Below are 21,596 nucleotides of genomic sequence, written 5' to 3'. Positions count from 1 at the left end.
AGATGAAACCAAAATAGAACTCTTTGGTAAAAACTCAACTCATTGTGTTTGGAGGACAAAGAATGCTGAGTTGCATCCAAAGAACACCATAACTACTGTGAAGCATGGGGGTGGAAACATCATGCTTTGGGGCTGTTTTTCGGCAAAGGGACCAGGACGACTGATCCGTGTAAAGGAAAGATTGAATGGGGCCATGTATCTTGAGATTTTGAGTGAAAACCTCCTTCCATCAGCAAGGGCATTGAAGATGAAACGTGGCTGGGTCTTTTAGCATGTCAATGATCCCAACACACCGCCCGGGCAACGAAGGAGTGGCTTTGTAAGAAGCAGTTCAAGGTCCTGGAGTGGCCTAGCCAGTCTCCAGATCTCAACCCCATAGAAAATCTTTGGAAGGAGTTGAAAGTCCGTGTTGCCCAGCAACAGCCCCAAAACATCACTGCTCTAGAGGAGATCTGCATGGAGGAATGGGCCAAAATACCAGCAACAGTGTGTGAAAACCTTGTGAATACTTACAGAAAACGTTTGACCTCATTGCCTACAAAGGGTATATAACAAAGTATTGAGAGAAACTTTTGACCAAATACTTATTTTCCACCATAATTTGCAAATAAATTCATAAAAAATCCTACAATGTGATTTTCTGGATTTTTTTCTCATTTTGTCTGTCATAGTTGAAGTGTACCTATGATGAAATTACAGGCCTCTCTCATCTTTTTAAGTCGGAGAACTTGCACAATTGTTGGCCGACTAAATACTTTTTGGCCCCACTGTATGTCTACATACACCTTAGCCAAATACATTTAAACTCCGTTTTTCACAATTCCTGACATTTAATCTTAGTAAAAATTCCTTGTTTTAGGTCAGTTGGGATCGCCACTTTATTTTAATGTGACATGTCAGAATAATAGTAGAGAGAATGATTTTTTTCAGCTTTTATTTCTTTCATCACATTCCCAGTGAGTCAGAAGTTTACATACACTCAATTAGTATTTGGTAGCATTGCCTTTAAATTGGTATTTGGTAGCATTGCCTTTAAACTTTCGGGTAGTCTTCCCCAAGCTTCCCACAATAAGTTGGGTGAATTTTGGCACATTCCTCCTGACACAGCTGGTGTAACTGAGTCAGGTTTGTAGGCCTCCTTGCCCACACATTTTCTAAAGGATTGAGGTTAGGGCTTTGTGATGGCCACTCCAATACCTTGACTTTGTTGTCCCTATGCCATTTTGCCACAACTTTAGAAGTATGCTTGGGGTCATTGTCCATTTGGAAGACCAATTGCGAGCAAGCTTTAACTTCCTGACTGATGTCTTGAGATGTTGCTTCAATATATCAACATAATTTTCTCATGAAGCCATCTATTTTGTGAAATGCACCATTTTGCAGTCCCTCCTACAGCCAGCCCCGTGCTTCACGGTTGGGATGGTGTTCATTGGCTTGCAAGCCTCTCCCTTTTTCTTCCAAACATAACAACTGTTTGGTCATTATAGCCAAACAGTTGTAATTTAAAAAAATGTTTTACCCCTTTTTCTCCCCAATTTCGTGGTATCGAAATGTTAGTATCTTGTCTTATCGCTACAACTCCCGTACATGCTCGGGAGAGACGGAGGTTGAAAGTCATGCGTCCTCCGATACACAACCCAACCAAGCCGCACTGCTTCTTAACACAGCGCGTATCCAACCCGGGAGCCAGCCACACCAATGTGTCGGAGGAAACACTGTGCACCTGGCAACCTTGGTTGACGTGCACTGCGCCTGGCCCGCCACAGGAGTTGCTGTTGCGCGATGAGACAAGGATATCCCTACCGGCCAAACGACGCTAGGCCAATTGTGCATGGTCCCACGGACCTCCCGGTCGCGGCTGGTTATGACAGAGCCTGGGCGCGATCCTAGAGTCTCTGGTGGCACAGCTGGCGCTGCAGTACAGCACCCTTAACCACTGCGCCACCCGGGAGGCACTCTAAACAGTTGTATTTTTGTTTCATTAGACAAGAGAACATTTCTCCAAAAAGTACGATCTTTGTCCCCATGTGCAGTTGCGAACCGTAGTCTGGCTTTTTTATGGCGGTTTTGGAGCAGTGGCTTCTTCCTTGCTGAACAGCCTTTCAGGTTATGTCGATATAGGACTCGTTTTACTGTGGATATAGATACTTTTGTACCGGTTTTCTCCAGCATCTTCACAAGGTCCTTTTCTGTTGTTCTGGGATTGATTTGCACTTGTCACACCAAAAAGTACGTTAATCTCTAGGAGACAGAACGCATCTCCTTCCTGAGCGGTAGGATGGCTGCGTGGTCCCATGGTGTTTATACTTGCGTACTATTGTTTGTACAGATGAATGTGGTACCTTCAGGCATTTGGAAATTGCTCCCAAGGATGAACCAGACTTGTGGAGGTCTACAAATTTTTTTCTGAGGTCTTGGCTGATTTCTTTTGATTTTCCCATGATGTCAAGCAAAGAGGCACTGAGTTTGAAGGTAGGCCTTGAAATACATCCACAATTACACCTGCAATTGATCCACAAACTTCTGACCCACTGGAATTGTGATATAGTGAATTATAAGTGAAATAATCTGTCTGTAAACAATTGTTCTTGTTCTTGTTACTTACAACCTCATGCTAATCGCATTAGCTTACGTTAGATCAACCGTCCCGTGGACGGGACACCGATCCCTAAGAAGATTTATGATATAAATGGTTATATTATGACAAGCTATAGTTTGATTAGCGTAGTGCCACTTGGAATAGGTTTCCCGTCTGGTGAATCAGGTTCTGTACACAACAGTGACTCAGCAGTAATGGATTATGTCTGCGTCATCAACCCCAAGCTGAACTGAGTCTGTCTAACATCATTGTCACCAGTGGTGGTGGTGAGGTAAAATGACCTCCTTGGCCTGTTTGTCTGATCCAGATTATCTCTGCTCTAACACTGCATGGGAATCTGCTGACTGGAATAATGATGCTTTGTTTTGTCTATGTAATCATACATGTATACTGTAGTTTTTAGCATTTTTGAGGTATGAGTGTTAAACAACTTAGATTCCAAAAATTCTATATATATCTTCCAACAAATTTGGCCCATGTGGTCACAAGCCTTCTCTGAAGGATGTACACTGTACAGTTACAGCATGGTTTGTGGTGCCACCAAACGTTTAGACAGATCTCAAGCCCGTTTTGGTCCCGTGAACATTTCTGTTTATTACATGAATGACTGGTGCCACTGTAGCAGCCACTCGATGGCGAGGGACATTCTGTCCATAGCCCTTTTATGGGGTAATCCCATCCTGACATTGTGTAGATAGTCTGTCCTCTGTCTCGCTCTAGAGAGAGCCTATTGTGTAAACAGATGCCGAGTCACAGTGTGGGTGCAGCCAGGTCAGGAGAGGTATGTGTGTGTGTGTGTGTGTGTGTGTGTGTGTGTGTGTGTGTGTGTGTGTGTGTGTGTGTGTGTGTGTGTGTGTGTGTGTGTGTGTGTGTTAGACAATGTGTGTGTGTGTATTTGGATGTGAGTAACCACAGCAGTTGATTCGTACCCTCCAGTGCGTCAGAAGCCATGGAGACATATCATCATCCCAGCAGGCTGTCATTACTCTGCTTCAGTGGAATGGGGTCCAGAGCACTGAGACGTTAGTCAGTCCAGCCCTAGAGCTGGACCATACAGGCAAACATCCATATCGCGATAAGTTGCCTGAATTGTTGTGATAATGATAAATATAACAATAGTTTATAACAATGTGCATGCATCACAGTATATTTTTTTATATTACCCTAAAAACTACTACTAGATGTTTGATGGTTGTAGCCATCAATTGTCCCATTAACAATCACACATATTAGTATACTTATTTAATTTCAAACTTCACATTTCTCTAGTATACGCTACTTATTGTAATGAACAATATCAGCAAACTGCCTGAGATAAGTGATTGGTATGGTCAGTCTCAATTTTCAGTTTACGGTCCCAGCTATACCTAGGCTTGTTATTGTATTCCTCAGCTCTGATAATACATAGGGAGGGAAGAGGGAAGAGCCCAGTCTGACTGGACTTTCATTTTTAGTATGACATGGCAGAATGCTCTGATGATCTCACTAATATGGTTCATAAATAGGCAATAAATGATGAACCCCTTTTAACAAAACAGATACCTTTAACAGATACATTTAGCACAGTTTAACGTTGGCCTTCAAGGTGTTCCTCCAGTTTATAGGATTCTCTTCCATCATTGAGATGCTGAAGTGTAGATTTAGTGTAGTGCTCGTCTTTCACTGCAAGTCTTTTCCCTTATGCCTTTCGACACCATCTGGCTCTGTTTTCCTTTTTAGTGCAGTTCTTTCGTTTTCTCACAACCTTTTCAGACCCAGCTGAAATGCTATTCTCAGAAGCATGTCTGGATGGACATGGGCAGTGGTGTTATACAAGTTTTTATACACGCTGGCTGGCCCTTTTCCAAGTGACATCAGTGAAAGCAGTGCTGTGTGAGATTCCCGTCAGTGTGCAGGGGAAAAACCCAAAACTCTTTGTGCAACACCTCTGAAATGTTGAGTGAACATTTCTACATCAACAGTCTCATTGAAAGGATGTGAGAATGAAGTCCAGTGATACCTGAGAGGAGGAGGATGTCCCGCTCTGCTCCTCCCCTTCGCCTCCCGCAGCAGACAGCCTGCATACTCCGGCCATGACTCACCACTAGCAGCCCAGTGTCCGGGAGTCTCGGCACAGTGCAGTCGGTCAGGGGCCAGCGGGGCCTCCGGGGCCCTGGGCCAACAGTAACTGTTTAAAGAGACAGTACATTTGGGCATTGTAGCAGCCAGCTGAGAGAGACCTTTAACCTGGCCCCTGCATGACTTATTTGATCTGAGCACCACCACGGGGAGCCTCTCTCCTGCCCCCCAACTCCCTCTCCTGCCCCCCGTCATCTCACACAGACTCTGGCTTGAAGCCCCTCTGGCTTTGTCTTGTCTAGTCAAATACCTTCCTTCTCCCTGAACCTTAACAGATCCTTCTGAACAGCTGCTGCTGTTATTTTAGACCTTAATCTGTTTTCTAAATGTCGTCACACAGAGAAGGAGAACCCGTACGAGGACGTGGACCTGAAGAGGAGGAGTTTGGGTCGGAAGAACCACTTGGTACCGGAAAGCAACCGGACCTGGACCTCCCAGAAACTCAACTCACCTCCTCAGGTAACACAGCTAGCTAGCAGAACTGAGGTATTTTCCCGCAGTAAAATTCTCCCTCAGACTGGAGTTAGAGCTCTGAAACCTGGACAGGATCCTCCAATAATCTTATTTCACAGCTAGATTTCTCATTATTTGCGCTACAGAAGCCTTTTGATGTGTTGAAACCTGGTGGAGTTCCAGTAAAATACTGTCAGTCTGCCTGGAAATGTAGGTTTGGCTCTGCTGCTTTAATATGGATGGGCACTGTCTCGTCGTAGGAAAGATGATTTAGAATTTCCTTGTGTTCAACTGGGAATGAGGTCACTGTGCGGTGAGGAAAATATATTGTATTATTGGGTACGATTACTTATTGTCATGACAAAAACCTCAGTCAATCCCAGACCAAACCAAGGTCCATTGCGTCATCCTATGGGCCCTGGTCAGGAATAGTGCACTATAAAGAGAATAGGTTGCCATCTGGGATACAGCCTCAATATTGTCCTCTCTCTCCCCCTCCACAGCTGCCCTCTAAGCCCAGTAGCCAGTCCCTGCGCCTCTCTGGTCCCACAGACAAGAAGAGTCACCGGGCGTCCCGCCTGTCCAAGCGACACAGCCATGATGACATGCTGCTGCTGCCGCCCCATCTGGGGGTCTCTCCCTCCCCCTGCTGCCTGCTGGATGACAGCCTGAGCAGCGCCAGCGACACCCTGGCCTCCCGTAGGCACCGGAGGATCCCCAAGGTACAATATAAAACACTCCAGGCTATAGGAATGAACCTGTTCTCTCCATGATGATCTCCTCAAGGACTATTCTATTCTTGCAAGCCATGTATCTACGGGGCCATGCATCTACCTGGAAGGCAAAATGAAGATGGATTTGCTGTAGGCTATACAAATGTATTTCTTTTGAATAATTCCTAAATGGACTGTTTCCGAAACTCTTTGCTGATTCTGTTCAAACTTTGTTTTAAACACAAGCCATTTCCCAGGGATAGTTCTGGACATGCAAAGAGAGAGAGCACTTAGAAAGATTTTATGTCTATCTCTTCCTCCTCCCACACATTGAATGGAGCCAACTTTGAAGAGCTTCACCACAGGAGATCAGATAGTCCTCTACTGTAGGTTGTACAGACACTGAGCTTCCCTTTCACTGTTTACAGATTGTCCAGAGAATCAACTCCATTTACTCTACCAAGAGAGGGAAGAAGAGGCTGAAGAAGCTGTCCTTGTCAAATATTGAGACGGCATCTCTGAGAGGTACATAGGGGCTCCTCCCTTCCTTCTCTCCATCCACTGTCTGGATCAGGGAGTAAATATTTGTGCCTTCCCCAGTCATCTCATCTGTATGGCATAAACATAGTTGTAGAGTTGACCCCTAACCCTAAACAAACCTTTTTTCTCTCTCCGATCTGTTTACAGATGACAACAGTGAGAGCGAGAGCGACTCTGATGACAGGTTCAAAGGTGAGAGGTCACAGTATGCAGTTGAAGCTCAGTCCCTGGAGAACAATGGTGCACTTGGTCTATAGCTGTCTGTTCAAATACAAATCAAATTTTATTTGTCACATAGACATGGTTAATTCAAGTGTAGCGAAATGCTTGTGCTCCTAGTTCCGACAATGCAGTAATAGCCAACGAGTAATCTAACCTACCAATTCCATAACAACTACCTTATACACACAAGTGTAAAGGGATGAAGAATATGTACATAAAAATATATGAATGAGTGATGGTACAGAACGGCATAGGCAAGATGCAGTAGATGTATATACATATAAGATGAGTAATGTAGGGTATGTAAACATAAAAGTGGAATCGTTTAAAGTGGCTAATGATACATGTATTACATAAAGAAAAGATGCAGTAGATGGTATAGGGTACAGTATATACATATGAGATGAGTAATGTAGGGAATGTAAACATTATATTAAGTGGCATTGTTTAAAGTGGCTAGTGATACATTTTACATCCATTTTTCCATTATTAAAGTGGCTGGAGTTGAGTCAGTATGTTGGCAGCAGCCACTCAATGTTAGTGGTGGCTGTTTAACAGTCTGAAGGCCTTGAGATAGAAGCTGTTTTTCAGTCTCTCGGTCCCTGCTTTGATGCACCTGTACTGACCTCGCCTTCTGGATGATTGCGGGGTGAACAAGCAGTGGCTCGGGTGGTTGTTGTCCTTGATGATCTTTATGGCCTTCCTATGACATCGGGTGCTGTAGGTGTCCTGGAGTGCAGGTAGTTTGCCCTCGGTGATGCATTGTGCAGACCTCACTACCCTCTGGAGAGTCTTACGGTTGTGGGTGGAGCAGTTGCCGTACCAGGTGGTGATACAGCCCGACAGGATGCTCTCGATTGTGCATCTGTAGAAGTTTGTGAGTGCTTTTGGTGACAAGCCGAATTTCTTCAGCCTCCTGAGGAGGCCGCTGTGCCTTCTTCACGATGCTCTCTGTGTGGGTGGGTGGACCAATTCAGTTTGTCTGTGATGTGTACGCCGAGGAACTTAAAACTTACCACCCTCTCCACTACTGTCCCGTCGATGTGGATAGGGGAGTGCTCCCTCTGCTGTTCCTGAAGTCCACGATCATCTCCTTTGTTTTGTTGACGTTGAGTGTGAGGTTATTTTCCTGACACCACACTCCGAGGGCCCTCACCTCCTCCCTGTAGGCTGTCTCGTCGTTGTTGGTAATCAAGCATACCACTGTAGTGTTGTCTGCAAACTTGATGATTGAGTTGGAGGCGTGCATGGCCACGCAGTCGTGGGTGAACAGGGAGTACAGGAGAGGGCTCAGAACGCACCCTAGTGGGGCCCCAGTGTTGAGGATCAGCGGGGTGGAGATGTTGTTACCTACCCTCACCACCTGGGGGCGGTCTATCAGGAAGTCCAGGACCCAGTTGCACAGGGCGGGGTCGAGACTCAGGATCTCGAGCTTAATGACGAGTTTGGAGGGTGCTATTGTGTTAAATGCTAAGCTGTAGTCGATGAACAGCATTCTCACATAGGTATTCCTTTTGTCCAGATGGGTTAGGGCAGTGTGCAGTGTGGTTGCGATTGCGTCGTCTGTGGACCTATTGGGGTGGTAAGCAAATTGGAGTGGGTCTAGGGTGTCAGGTAGGGTGGAGGTGATATGGTCCTTGACTAGTCTCTCAAAGCACTTCATGATGACGGAAGTGGGGGCTAAGGGGCGGTAGTCGTTTAGCTCAGTTACCTTAGCTTTTTTGGGAACAGGAACAATGTTGGCCCTCTTGAAGCATGTGGGAACAGCAGACTGGGATAAGGATTGATTGAATATGTCCGTAAACACACCAGCCAGCTGGTCTGCGCATGCTCTGAGGACGCGGCTGGGGATGCCATCTGGGCCTGCAGCCTTGCGAGGGTTAACACGTTTAAATGTTTTACTCACGTCGGCTGCAGTGAAGGAGAGTCCACAGGTTTTGGTAGCGGGCCGTGTCAGTGGTATTTTATTGTCCCCAAAGCGAGCAAAGAAGTTGTTTAGTCTGTCTGGGAGCAAGACATCCTGGTCCGCGACGGGTCTGGTTTTCTTTTTGTAATCCGTGATTGACTGTAGACCCTGCCACATACCTCTTGTGTCTGAGCCATTGAATTGCGACTCTACTCTGTCTCTATACTGACACTTAGCTTGTTTGTTTGCCTTGCGGAGGGAATAGCTACACTGTTTGTATTCGGTCATGTTTCCGGTCACCTTGCCCTGCTTTCAGTTTCGCGCGAATGCTGCCATCAATCCACAGTTTCTGGTTTGGGAATGTTTTAATAGTTGCTGTGGGTACGACATTGCTGATGCACTTGCTTATAAACTCACTACCGAATCAGCGTATTCGTCAATGTTGTTGTTTGACGCAGTGTGGAACATATCCCAATCCACGTGATCGAAGCAATCTTGAAGTGTGGAATCAGATTGGTCGGACCAGCGTTGAACAGACTTGAGCGTGGGAGCTTCCTGTTTTAGTCTCTGTCTATTGGCTGGGAGTAACAAAAGGGAATCGTGGTCAGCTTTTCCAAAAGGAGGGCAGGGGAGGGCCTTATATGCATTGCGGAAGTTAGAATAACAATAATCCAGGGTTTTACCAGCCCTGGTAGCACAATCAATATGCTGGTAGAATTTAGGGAGTCTTGTTTTCAGATTAGCCTTGTTAAAATCCCCAGCTACAATGAATCCTGCCTCAGGATATGTGGTTTCCAGTTTACATAGAGTCAAATAAAGTTTGTTCAGGGCCGTCAATGTGTCTGCTTGGGGGGGAATATATGCAGCTGTGATTGGCGAGTAGTATGCTTGGGAGCGGTGCGCAATGTGCCCGTCTCCAGAGCCTGACCAGAAGACCATTTTACGGCGACGTTGTTTTGGTTCGCCGGCTGGGATTCGATCCAATGTCCTGGGTGGTGGGCAAAACACAGGATCCGCTTCAGGAAAGTTGTATTCCAGGTCGTAGTGATGGTGAGTTGACGTTGCTCTTATATCCAGTAGTTTCTCCCGACTGTATATAATAAAACCTAAGATTACCTGGATACAAGCAGCGCATTTCTCTGTTTTGACAAGTCGGTGTTTGGAACGAGACATCGATCAAGTGACTTGTGACCAAAGGGACCACAGAAATGTAACTGAAAGGCAAAATAAAGATGTAATGATGTGCTATAGACTATACAACTGTCATTCTTTTGAATAAATACTAAATGCACTGTGTTCGAACTCATTGCTGATTCTGTTCATACTCTGTTTTAAACACAAGCCATCTGTGATGACAGTTATGGTGAACTATAAGGTTTGTACTTCTCTCTAATCTGTGTTTAGGTTGTTATGTGTTGGAGTGTGTGAGGATAAACATGTGTGAGTATAGAGGTTTAATCAGTGTGTTGAAACACAGTTAACGTTTTAAATCCGGTTAAGTTTTGGTTCCCAGAATGCTTTTGGTAGGTTAGAGATAACAATCATTTAACCTCCATTTGTTTGATTTTCAAAGCATTTTATGATTATTATTATTTTTTTAAATTATCATCCCAGGAAACGCCTGGCAACTTTTCAGGGGTTCTTGAATGTTTGATTTCCTTTTACATCGTAACATGGTTTTGGAAACATCATGCTTGACTAAATATGTTCCAATAATGTTTGGAGAACATTCTCTCATTATGTTCTCTCTCAACCTAAGGGGAATCCAATGGTAACATTTCATTAGTTATGGGAATGTGTCTTGTTAGCTGGGAAGTGAATGTTGTACTGTAAGCTCTTTGTCAGACTGCATGGTTTGTAGTGCTTTATTATCTGTGAGTGCTGTCAGTTGTGTGTAGTACACAGTGTTTGGGATATGCATTTTGTCAATACAACCCTGTACTGAAGGTTGAACTGTCCATATCCCTCTCTCTTCTCTCCCCAGCCCACACCCAGAGGCTTCTGAAGCTGCAGTCAATGCTGAGGAGGGCCCCTAGCTACCGCACACTGGAGCTGCAGCTGATTGAGTGGCAGGAGAGGGAGCTGTTTGAGTACTTTGTGGTGGTGTCCCTCAAGAAGAAGCCCACCAAAAACTCCTTCTTTCCCGAAGTCACCTACCAGTTCCCCAAGGTAAGGGACCAACCAAACTGTATTCTGGCCCCTCGGGCCCCTTGGTCATGGGTCAGACAGCAGTGTCAAGTCCCTTGTGAGAGAAAGGATTTAAACAGGAAGGGGTCCTGGTAGATAACTGTTTCTTCTGAGACATTACTCACTGAACCTACAGATGTATGTATGCTGAGAGCTGTGATATATGGAGGTCGGAGACCCTTATCAATGTTGTTTGCATGTTGAAATAGAATTGAAAATGGCTCATTTTCATACAGAACCATATTGATTTCGGCGGTCAAAAACGTCGGTGTTATTTAATCCACTTTTTGTACCCGTTATGGCCACATTAGTCCAGCACATACAGTTCCTTCAGAAAGTATTCATACCCCTTGACTTCTTCACATTTTGTTGTGTTAAAGCCTGAATTCAAAATAATTACTAATAAAAAAGTGTCCCACTCATCTACACATAATACCCCATAATGACAAAGTGAAAAAAGGTTTTTAGAAATTTTAGCACATAAAAGAAAAGCTAATACAGAAATATCAAATTTACATAAGTATTCATACTCCTGAGTCAGTACATGTTATAATCATTACAGCTTTCTGGGTAAGTCTCTAAGAGCTTTGCACATCTGGATTGTACAATATTTGCATATTATTATTATTTTTTATTCTTCAAGCTCTGTCAAGTTGTTTGTTGATCATTTATAGATAGCCATTTTCAAATCTTGTCATATATTTTCAAGCCGATTTAAGTAAAAACTGTAACTAAGCCACACAGGAACATTCAATGTTATCTTGGTTAGCAACTCCAGTGTATATTTGGCCTTGTGTTTTAAGTTATTGTCCTGCTGAAAGGTGAATTTGTCTCCCAGTATCTGTTGGAAAGCAGAATGAACCAGGTTTTCCTCTAGGATTTTGACTGTGCTTAGTTCTATTTCATTTATTTTAAAAAACCTGTGCAGTCCTTGCCGATGATAATTCTACCCATAACATGATGCAACCACCGTGCTTGAAAATATGAAGAGTGGTACTCGGTGATGTGTTGTGTTGGATTTGCCCCAAACATAACACTTTGTATTCAGGACATGAAGTTAATTTCTTTGTCAGTTTTTCTTTAGTGCCTTATTACAAACAGGATGCATGTTTTGGAACATTTTTATTCTGTAAAGGCTTCCTTATTTTCATTTAGGTAATTTAGTCATAGGTTAGTATTGTGGAGTAACTACAGTGTTGTTGATCCATTCTCAGTTTTCTCCTATCACAACCATTAAACTCTGTAACTGTTTTAATGTCACAATTGATCTCATGGTGAAATCCCGGAGTGGTTTCCTTCCTCTCCAGCAACTGAGTTGGGAAGGACTGTAGTGACTGGGTGTATTGATACACCATCCGAAGTGTAATTAATAACTTCAACATGCGCAAAGGGATATTTAATGTCTGTTTAATGTTCTTACCCATCTACCAATTGGTGCCCTTCTCTATGAGGCATTGGAAAACATCTCTGGTCTTTGTGGTTGAATCTGTGTTTGAAATTCACTGTTCGACTGAAGGACCTTACAGATAATTGTATGTGTGTGGTTACAGAGATGAAGAAGTCATTCAAAACTAATGTTAAACACAATTTTTGTCCATGCAACTTATGTGAGTTGTTAAGCACATTTTTACTCATGAACTTGTTTTGGCTTGCCATAACGAAGGGGTTGAATATGTATTGACTCAAGACATTTCAGCTTTTAATTTTTTATTTATTTGTAAATGTTTCTAAGAATATAATTCCGCTTTGACATTATGAGGTATTGTGTGTAGGCCAGTGACAGAAAATCTAAATGTAATCCATTTTAAATTCAGGCTGTGACACAATAAAATGTGGGGAAAAGTCCAGGGGTGTGAATACTTTCTGAAGGCACTGTAGATGCAGATATTTCTGAAGAGTAGGGCCATGGCCGTAACATACGGGTTGAGGGAGTTTTCAGAGTTTATTGACAGTAAGTGGTGTAACCAGGAAACGGTTTCTATGGTAGTTAAGTGTTTACTTACTCAAAGATCTCTTTTTAAGTTATTTAAGATTTGGTTCAGTGATAGAATCCCCTGGGAGATATCGGTATGTTAGTTCTCTGCCAGAGAAAAGCATGACCCAATGACGTCAGGGGGGAGGGGGGTTGGGGGTGATAAGGGGAGGAGGCGCTGACCCTGTGTGGGAGAATGCTTAGGCTGGTCATTTATTCTTACTGTAGGGGAATTTTTGGGGACCCTGTAAAGAGGACAGACTTAGTAGACTGTAAGCATCTGGGTCTGTTTCTGACTGAGACATTTCCTGTTCCTTTCTCGTCTTGTCTCACAGCTAGAGAGGCCCACCAAGCTGATGAGGGAGGCAGAGCAGAGACTCAAAGCCATCCCCCAGTTCTGCTTTCCAGATGCCAAAGACTGGACCCCAGTGTCTGAATACAGCAGGTACAGTACAGATTCCTGTATAACCCCACTGCATCACGGAGGAAAGCTCACCACCACACTGGGGGCCTATTCATCTCATTCCTTGCCTGAACCAGATGGGTACTAATCAGTTGTGATGCACAAGTCTTCCATATATAGATTAAGGTTAAAAAACAAACAAATTGATAGTATGATTAGATGTGTAAATATCAACGAGTAAAATTAGGAAGAAAACACAGCTGTAATGCCATTATCTTCATAAAATCCTGGTAGACTCTTACTCTCACTCTTGCTCCTGACAATGTGGGTCCCTAAAACAGTCTTCTCTCTCTGCCACAGAGACTGTGCTACTTCACCAACCCTGAAGTGTGAATGAGATCCAACACTACGTTTCCTTTGATCACTGTTCAATCTCTACAATCTGTATGCTGGTTTGACTATAACAGAGACTGTGTGTGTGTGTGTGTGTGTGTGTGTGTGTGTGTGTGTGTGTGTGTGTGTGTGTGTGTGTGTGTGTGTGTGTGTGTGTGTGTGTGTGTGTGTGTGTGTGTGTGTGTGTGTGTGTGTGTGTGTGTGTGTTTCGGTACAGTGAGACCTTCTCGTTCATGTTGACTGGAGAGGATGGCAGCAGGAGGTTTGGGTACTGCAGGCGTCTGCTGGTAAGCAAGCCACCATTAATTCACTGGTCTCTGTTCTGTTCACACCCTGCTGAGCCAGCCCTGTTTGTTTTGACAAGGTTTTTTTCTTTCCTGTGGGACCATTGAGGTGTTATTGCATCACCAAGCTGGGTGTGAATAGGAGAGAAAGTAAATAAAGTGGATTTTAATGTCCGTATGTAACAAAGCTTGGTTGTTTTTGCCTTTCAAAATGGTCGGATGAATCTTAGTAAAACTGGACTCCTTCTGTTTCATGAGAGTTTCTTAGGAGAAGAATGCCGAAAAACAAACCATGAAATGTCTAGGTTTGTCATTGTAGAGCACAACCCGCTAGTAAGGGTTTCTAGTCATTTGAAATTTTATGACGAGCCCACAGCTCAGAAGGTATGGCTGTGTGGGATGTTGTGCTTGCTGTGATTTTTTTAATGTCACTGTTATGCCCAAGAATGTGTACATTCACAAAACGTGTATGTTTTGTAGGGTTTGTCAGTGTGTTTTAGTAGCCTACTGTATTTGTGTGTCACGTAGACTGAGATGGGGGCCATTCTTAGACTCAGTTCTGACTATTACTTTACTGTATTGAGCTCAGTAGTTGCTGACATTAAGTAGCTGTAGATCAGACAACTCCTGATGCTGTGAGAGAGGTGAGTTTCCTCCACTCTGGTAACCCAGCTCCTTCCTTCCCTGGTGGAAGTCTAAGGAGTTGGCATGAACAACACATTCCTAAGGATTTTAACCAAGTTCCACATGCTTGATTTAATCATCCATTTGGAGAAAGCAGAGGAGAAAATTGCATACCTAATATGGACAAGTGGATCGGGATTTCTTTATATGTATGCACGTGTTAATTTGTGTGTGTGTGTGCATGTGTATGTTTGCGTGCACGTGCAGGTGTGTGTGTGTTTTAGATGGATAGATCCAGGAGGCCTGGTTGGCTCCAGAGTAGACTGGTCTGTGATTGTTTAGTGTGGAGGGTAGAGGTGATCATTAACTGTGTAGAGACTGCAGCACCTGTGTTTAGTTTACAACGAGAAGCCTCAGTCTCTCCAGATTAAAGACGTCCATCTACAGCAGCTGAAAGACCAGATTTATAAATATTTGTTCAACCACAGCCGATTGTGAACTAACCTGGTACTTTATCTGAATAAAAGCAAGTACAGTTTGTGTGTATGATAGTGTTTCAGTATATTCTAATTGATGTTGCATTATAAACCTAACCAAGTATCTTATGTTAGTATCTATTGCCACATTACTGTCTGTGTTACCTTACAAGCCTCTCTTCCCCAGTGACTGACGAGACTCTTAATTTGTGCCCTTGTTCCAGCCGAGTGGGAAAGGGCCTCGCCTTCCTGAGGTGTACTGCGTCATCAGCCGACTGGGCTGTTTCCACCTGTTCTCCAAGGTGAGTTCATGCTTACACACAACACACACACACACACACACACACACACACACACACACACACACACACACACACACACACACACACACACACACACACACACACCCTAGTGTAGCCGTCATCGCAGTTACCTGTCTCTGAGCCGAGCCGAGGCCACTGTTCCCAGGAGTGAACTAGTTGAGGCTGTGCCAGCATTTCCACTCTAAGGCATCCTGTCCAGCATAAACCTTATTTTCAGCTTTTTTCTCTCTCTGATTTCCCAGTTAAATTGTTTCCTTCACCTGTTCCTGAGTTGAGCTAACATGAAACAGCTCATTGTGTTTAAGTACTCCATGCCTTATCTGCCTCCTCATGAATCCTCTATGAACAGTGTATTTGAAGTGAATAAGGCCTGTGTTAAGGGAAACAATTAAGAGGTAGTAGACGTATCTAATGAATGAAAATAACTTTTTATTACTGTGTCGTGAGTGCTAAAATGTGCCAAAAAGCTGTCAGTTAGTTTAATTTCATATTTATTTAAGGCCAAAAGGATGCATAAATACAACAGATTGTTTCTGTCTTGTGACAGCACAGGCACCTCAACAGTGAGGGGTTGAACATCCCTCATACAGGTGGCGGGTGTAGGTTTCAGAAGGCACCATTTTGAGGGCTTGAGACCTGTGTAGGTGAGAGAGGAAATGTTTTCCAAGGAGTATGAAATGCTTTTCTAGTTAAGGTGAGAAAGATGGGAGTGTTTGATTTCACCGGGAACAGAGGGTGTGTGGGGAGTGGAGGGGATATCATATGACCCTGAATGTGAGTGTGTCTCTCTCCAACAAACTTTCCAGACAGGAGTAGACAGGTCTGACACAGACAGACACGTGGGCATATTGGGTGGGATTTTCCTTTGCTACTTTCCAAATATATCAGACAGCCACAGATTGAAGTTCATACTGTATTTGTCAAAAGGGGCAAAGGTAGCCTGGTTCCAGACAATAGCAGGAGCTTTACTTCAGACAGCAACACACTACCATTTCCATTTACTGGCCATACTGACTGAATGTACTTAGTCTTGGTCTATTACTAGATTCTCAATCTACATCCTGAGTGAAACCTTATTCCCTATTTAGTGCACTACTTTTGACCACGGTCCATAAGGCACTATATAGGGAATTTGGGACTTTCTGTTTGAAATATTGAGTGTTGTGTCTGCAGTGGGGTCTAACTCTCAACCCCCTGTCCTGTGCTGTGTGGTCTAACTCTCAACCCCCTGTCCTGTGCTGTGTGGTCTAACTCCCAACCCCCTGTCCTGTGCTGTGTGGTCTAACTCTCAACCCCCTGTCCTGTGCTGTGTGGTCTAACTCTCAACCCCCTGTCCTGTGCTGTGTGGTCTAACTCTCAACCCCCTGTCCTGTGCTGTGTGGTCTAACTCTCAACCCCCTGTCCTGTGTTGTGTGGTCTAACTCTCAACCCCCTGTCCTGTGCTGTGTGGTCTAACTCTCAACACCCTGTCCTGTGCTGTGTGGTCTAACTCTCAACCCCCTGTCCTGTGTTGTGTGGTCTAACTCTCAACACCCTGTCCTGTGCTGTGTGTAGATCCTGGATGAGGTGGAGAGGCGGAGGGGGATCTCTGCAGCCCTGGTCTACCCCTTCATGAGGAGTCTGATGGAGTCACCCTTCCCAGCGCCGGGGAAGACCATCAAAGTCAAGACCTTCCTGCCTGGAGCAGGGAATGAGGTTGGAGACACATCAGCCCTTGGTTACTAAGGTTCCATCAAAGAAGGATGATGCATGAAGATAATGCGATGTATGCTTAATTGAGCATGACCTGTGATCTCTGTAAATGTATGATTGGTTGTGACCCCAAGTGGTGTTCTCCTCCCCAGGTCATTGAGCTGAGGCGGCCCATGGACTCCAGACTAGAGCATGTAGACTTTGACAGTCTCTTCAGCTGCCTGAGCGTGCGTCAGGTGGTGCAGGTCTTCGCCTCCCTGCTGCTGGAGCGCAGAGTCATCTTTGTGGCTGATAAACTCAGGTGAGCAGCAAGACTCTTATTGGTAGTAACCCTTCTAGTAATAAGTAAAGATGGAGAGAGAACTGAATCACCTACTCATGGGAAGCTGTCCCTGACTAATGGTCATGCCCTGTTAGAGGCAGGTGGGGGTTGTTGAAACTTGTAGTTGTTAGATGATGGTTACTTGTGCCAAGTGAAATGCTCAATAATACCTTTAGTGGCAGTGTTTTGTTAAGGTAGTTCCGAAACGCTAAGGGCTGTTATCATTGTTAGATAATGATTGAAAGTACAGTATTTACAGAGAAATATTGATACGTAGAGCTCTCAACGCCTGCTCATATTGTAGTGCAAGGTTATCGCCTGACAAAGATCTTAACCCTTCGACATTAGGCTATAAATAGTACAAATAGTTCCTAGAATACTTCATCCTTGTCACACATGGTGGCTAGGAGTGAGATCAATTACTGTCTAGGATTACAGTGTATGTTAGCAATAATATCCCTTCTCAGTTATTTCTGAAGTCCACTGTCTTTTTCTGCAGTGAATTCACCTATTCTAACCCCATTACAATAACATCTGTCTTACATGAGAGGGATTTTATCTCAAGCTCTTGTACATTTTCCCTTTTCTGTTTACGTTCACACAGAGATCTGACTTTTCTCAGACCCACATTGCTGAGCTCAGGGATCCTCTATCTGTATCTTTCTGGACATGTGGCTATACAGTACAGACTGACTATGATACCGTCATCATAACACTGTTTTACATGTCTTGGTGCATTTCCTCTCACAGAGATGACATATCCTGAACTTTAAAAAATGGACTAACTTCAAAGAGAGATCATTTACATAGTATGTATAACAGTTCCAATAGTGGGGATTGCCCTGCCACTCTGCCAGTGCACTCTGGCTCACCCTAACTGTTGATGGCAGATTTAATTCCTCAGTCGAGCTGCTTGCCATTCACCCAATCTGCACGGCAAATAGCAGCCTTCTACTGTGGGTTTGTCAGTTGGTGCTTAACGGGTTTAGCACGTGGGGACATCGTTAGAGCTGTTAAATTAATTCTCCCTGCATGTACTCACAACTGATGTGGTTCCAGAAGTGGGTCATCTCTCTGCCGGGGGCCACTGTCCAACCCCAGCAGTCAGGGTGGGGTGGGGTGGTGCAGATAACACGGAGCTAGGGATCTCCAAGGAGCCAGAGTCCCACCAGGCAGCAATCTGCCCCTGGCTATAGGACAGCACTCTGGGCTGAGGGGCTCTGTTAGAGGGGGGCAGTTTTGTGTTGAATGGTAATCTCTACACATCAGAGGACAGTTTAAACAAACATCAGTGGGGGCAGTGACTGTGAGGGGAAGGAATGTACTTCCTGTGTGCAGCGACTCTCCCCTCTGATCTATGGCTTCACTGTCACTGTGTGACTGATGGCGCCATGTTCCCTCCCTGGTCCCTGCCTGGCCTGTTTACGACAACCCTCTCTCCACCCAGGGGGACTCAGAGAAAGATGTTTCTGTCGTCACTCTGCCGTTTGAGACAACGACTCCCGGGTACATGTCAGTTTGCACATCACCCAAAGATTGTTAATCAGTCACCCATTTCTAAGGGCTCTTGTGAACAGCAGCAAGGACTTGAGAGCTGTATCGAATAGTCTGTGTCTGAGGTACTGTTAGTGAACAACACTGAAAATCAACACCATGAGTCTTGACAGACTACAGCACTACAGACTACAGTACCACAGACTACGGTACTACAAACTACAGTACTACAAACTATAGTACTACAGACTACAGTCCTGCTCAATGTTAGAACTTCATTGAAAACCATATACTGTTACTTATCATAAAACCTGCTTTGTATCAACACAATGACATACTTCGCCATTCAGGTCTTATTCAGGTTCTGAATAAAGGCAAAACAATACGTTTTCAATGTGGATTAGCGTCACAAACCAACCAGTCCTTTCTGTGTGTGTCTAACCGGACACACCCAGAACCACAATAGATGGAGCTCTAGCTGCCAGAGTGCCCCAGAACACGTACCAGACCCCTTGTGTCTCAGTTCCCATTGAAAACAGGATTCAAGGAGCCACTCTGGGCGTCATTGGGCCGTGTTGGGGAGAAGGGAAGAGACCCTCTACTGACTTCACTGGTAAAAGGGTCTGATCCCGTGGGAGACAGAGAACGCAATTCCATCCCAGAAATCCCTTCCAACACAACATAATGTATGTCTGGGTGTAATCTATATCCAATAGGAGAAGGATCTGAGGGAGGGAAAACACCGAACAGGCCATGTTAGGGAATGTGTCTCCACTGGGTTGTACTGTGGTAAGATTTGATATATAAGTATTATTTTTAAACCAGGTGGTTTGAGCCCTGAATGCTGATTGGCTGAAAGCCATGTTATATCAGACGGTATACCATGGGTATGACAAAAATAATACTATTTACTGGTCTAATTATGTTGGTAACCAGTTAATAATTGCAATAAGGCACCTTGGGGGTTTGTGTTATATGGCCAATATACCATGGCTCTGCATTGCGTCGTGCTTAAGGACAGCCCTTAGCCATGGTATATTGGCCATATCCCACCCACCACTTATGCTAAGACAGAGGTTGGCAGAATAGCTGTACTGACTTCAAACGAGTCCCAAGACGCTTGTGGGGGTTGTAGAGTAAAATGGAGAACATCATGTTCGTGAGAGTCTCATCTTTCCACAGAGGGTTTTGTATGCAAAACCGTTCGGACGCTACAGACGATTTTGTAAGAAGACCGATTTTTATGACGTCTCATGGTCTGAAAACCCCCTGCTAGCTCTGTCACATTTCATTGCCGATGCGGAAATGCGACATAGACGGATGCAGTGGATCCAATGCAAAACAACATGTCTCTAGCTTGAACGGACAATTTTGTATGTTTTTTATTAGTAGTATTATGCTAATTAGACATAGGCCTTAGGGTTTTTTAATGTTTATCTGACTCCATTTGATATTATGGTAAAATCATGTGCAATCAAGTATTATGTGTTTAGCCGACTAAGATCAAGAAATGGTCACGAGAAGCAAATTTCAAAGCATGTATGCTATTATTTATTTACTTTAAAAATGTATGAAATTACATACAAGGCATGAAGCTTAAGTTACAAGGCAATACTGACCCTTTGGCATTGCCTTGGGCCATTTGCCATGCGGCGAGTAAATTAGGGCCGAGCCTACGGGGTTACATGGACTGTTGCATTAACCATTTATTTATACTGTAGGCTGTGTATGACTTGGTTAAGAGGTCACAACGGGTCGTTTGCCAGAAGCAAACGTCTTTGTATGTATAAAAATGCTTTATATCAGACATGTTGCTGCTTATCTGTGACATCAAACAGACAGACAGACAGTTACTCAGAACTGATGATGATTAACCAGCAAATGGCTGCTGTAATAACAACTTTGATGCCTAATTACATGAATTCATCATCGGTTACATCAGACTGTAATTGCTTAAACAGATTTACCTGAAGGCTCTGTGCTGGGATTGCTGCAGTGCTCATAATGTAAACATCATCTTCCAGTTATTATGGGTCTAGGACAGAGAAGGGTTACCACCACAGAGAGAGTGTTGGCTTGTTTGATCTGCCTCTCAGTGGGTCTAAATGGGCGGGTCTCAACTTCTTCCCTGCCATTCCTCCATTGTTAGGGCTTGCCTGTGGGCTAGATTCAAAATATACAGGTTAAGACAAGAGGATTCTAATATCCCAGAACTCTTTGCAATTCATGTGACCAGTGTTGCTAGTTAGCAACGGCGCTAGTAGATATCAATGGAGCTGTTTCCATGCATTTGTTTATTTTCAAACGCTTTTGTATAGAATGACTTTGTTGTCTTAACCTTCCCATCTTCAACCTAGCCTGTGGGTGTAGAGGTGACTGAATCACTTCTCTTTTTTTGGCCAATCTGATAATATGGAGGTCGTTTCCGATTACTGAGGTGCTTTAATAAGTCAATGTTTCTATTGTATTTGCTGAGCGGCCCACAGTAGAAGAGACAGGGGATTGGGGGGAAAGGTAGTGTGTGTATGAGTGGGAGAAAGATGGAGGGTAAGAGAGGGAGAAACAGGGAGAAAGAAAGAGCGGGGGTGCAGAGCGAGAGCAAAAGACCGCCTCTGAAAGCTTTTCTCATGGTCATGGTGAATTAATCAGGCTCTTGTTTTCTGAGAGGGAGAAGGAAGGCTATTTTCTGTACCTCGTTTCCCCTTACACCGCTCCCTGTGACATCAGAAAACTTCAAACTAACACATGGTAGTCACCAGATGTATTGCATTTTTATTAGTTTAAAATCCTCCATTCAAACCCCATTCATAATCTTCTTCTACCACCTGTTGAAATGACTGGGGTTTGCATTAGATTCAGGAAGAGCCCATTGCTC

General features: G+C 44.1%; 1 protein-coding gene across 3 annotated transcripts in view; it reads left to right on the top strand.

Moving 5' to 3' along the window:
- Nucleotides 1-21,596, top strand: part of LOC135550597 (DENN domain-containing protein 2B-like) — a 98,889-nt gene that overhangs the window by 64,875 nt on the left and 12,418 nt on the right. For all 3 annotated transcript variants that reach the window (XM_064981563.1, XM_064981571.1, XM_064981580.1), the window contains exons 5-14: nucleotides 5,058-5,176; nucleotides 5,674-5,892; nucleotides 6,312-6,408; nucleotides 6,571-6,615; nucleotides 10,536-10,720; nucleotides 13,046-13,155; nucleotides 13,724-13,793; nucleotides 15,115-15,192; nucleotides 16,768-16,908; nucleotides 17,058-17,206. In XM_064981563.1, coding sequence (XP_064837635.1) covers nucleotides 5,058-5,176; nucleotides 5,674-5,892; nucleotides 6,312-6,408; nucleotides 6,571-6,615; nucleotides 10,536-10,720; nucleotides 13,046-13,155; nucleotides 13,724-13,793; nucleotides 15,115-15,192; nucleotides 16,768-16,908; nucleotides 17,058-17,206 — 1,213 coding nt within the window. The remainder of the gene's footprint in view (nucleotides 1-5,057; nucleotides 5,177-5,673; nucleotides 5,893-6,311; nucleotides 6,409-6,570; nucleotides 6,616-10,535; nucleotides 10,721-13,045; nucleotides 13,156-13,723; nucleotides 13,794-15,114; nucleotides 15,193-16,767; nucleotides 16,909-17,057; nucleotides 17,207-21,596) is intronic.

This window comes from Oncorhynchus masou, chromosome 1 (genome assembly GCF_036934945.1).
Source record: "Oncorhynchus masou masou isolate Uvic2021 chromosome 1, UVic_Omas_1.1, whole genome shotgun sequence".
Classification (NCBI taxonomy): domain Eukaryota; kingdom Metazoa; phylum Chordata; class Actinopteri; order Salmoniformes; family Salmonidae; genus Oncorhynchus; species Oncorhynchus masou.
Note: the sequence above shows the minus strand (reverse complement) of the source record. Positions and strands in the feature narration are given on the sequence as shown.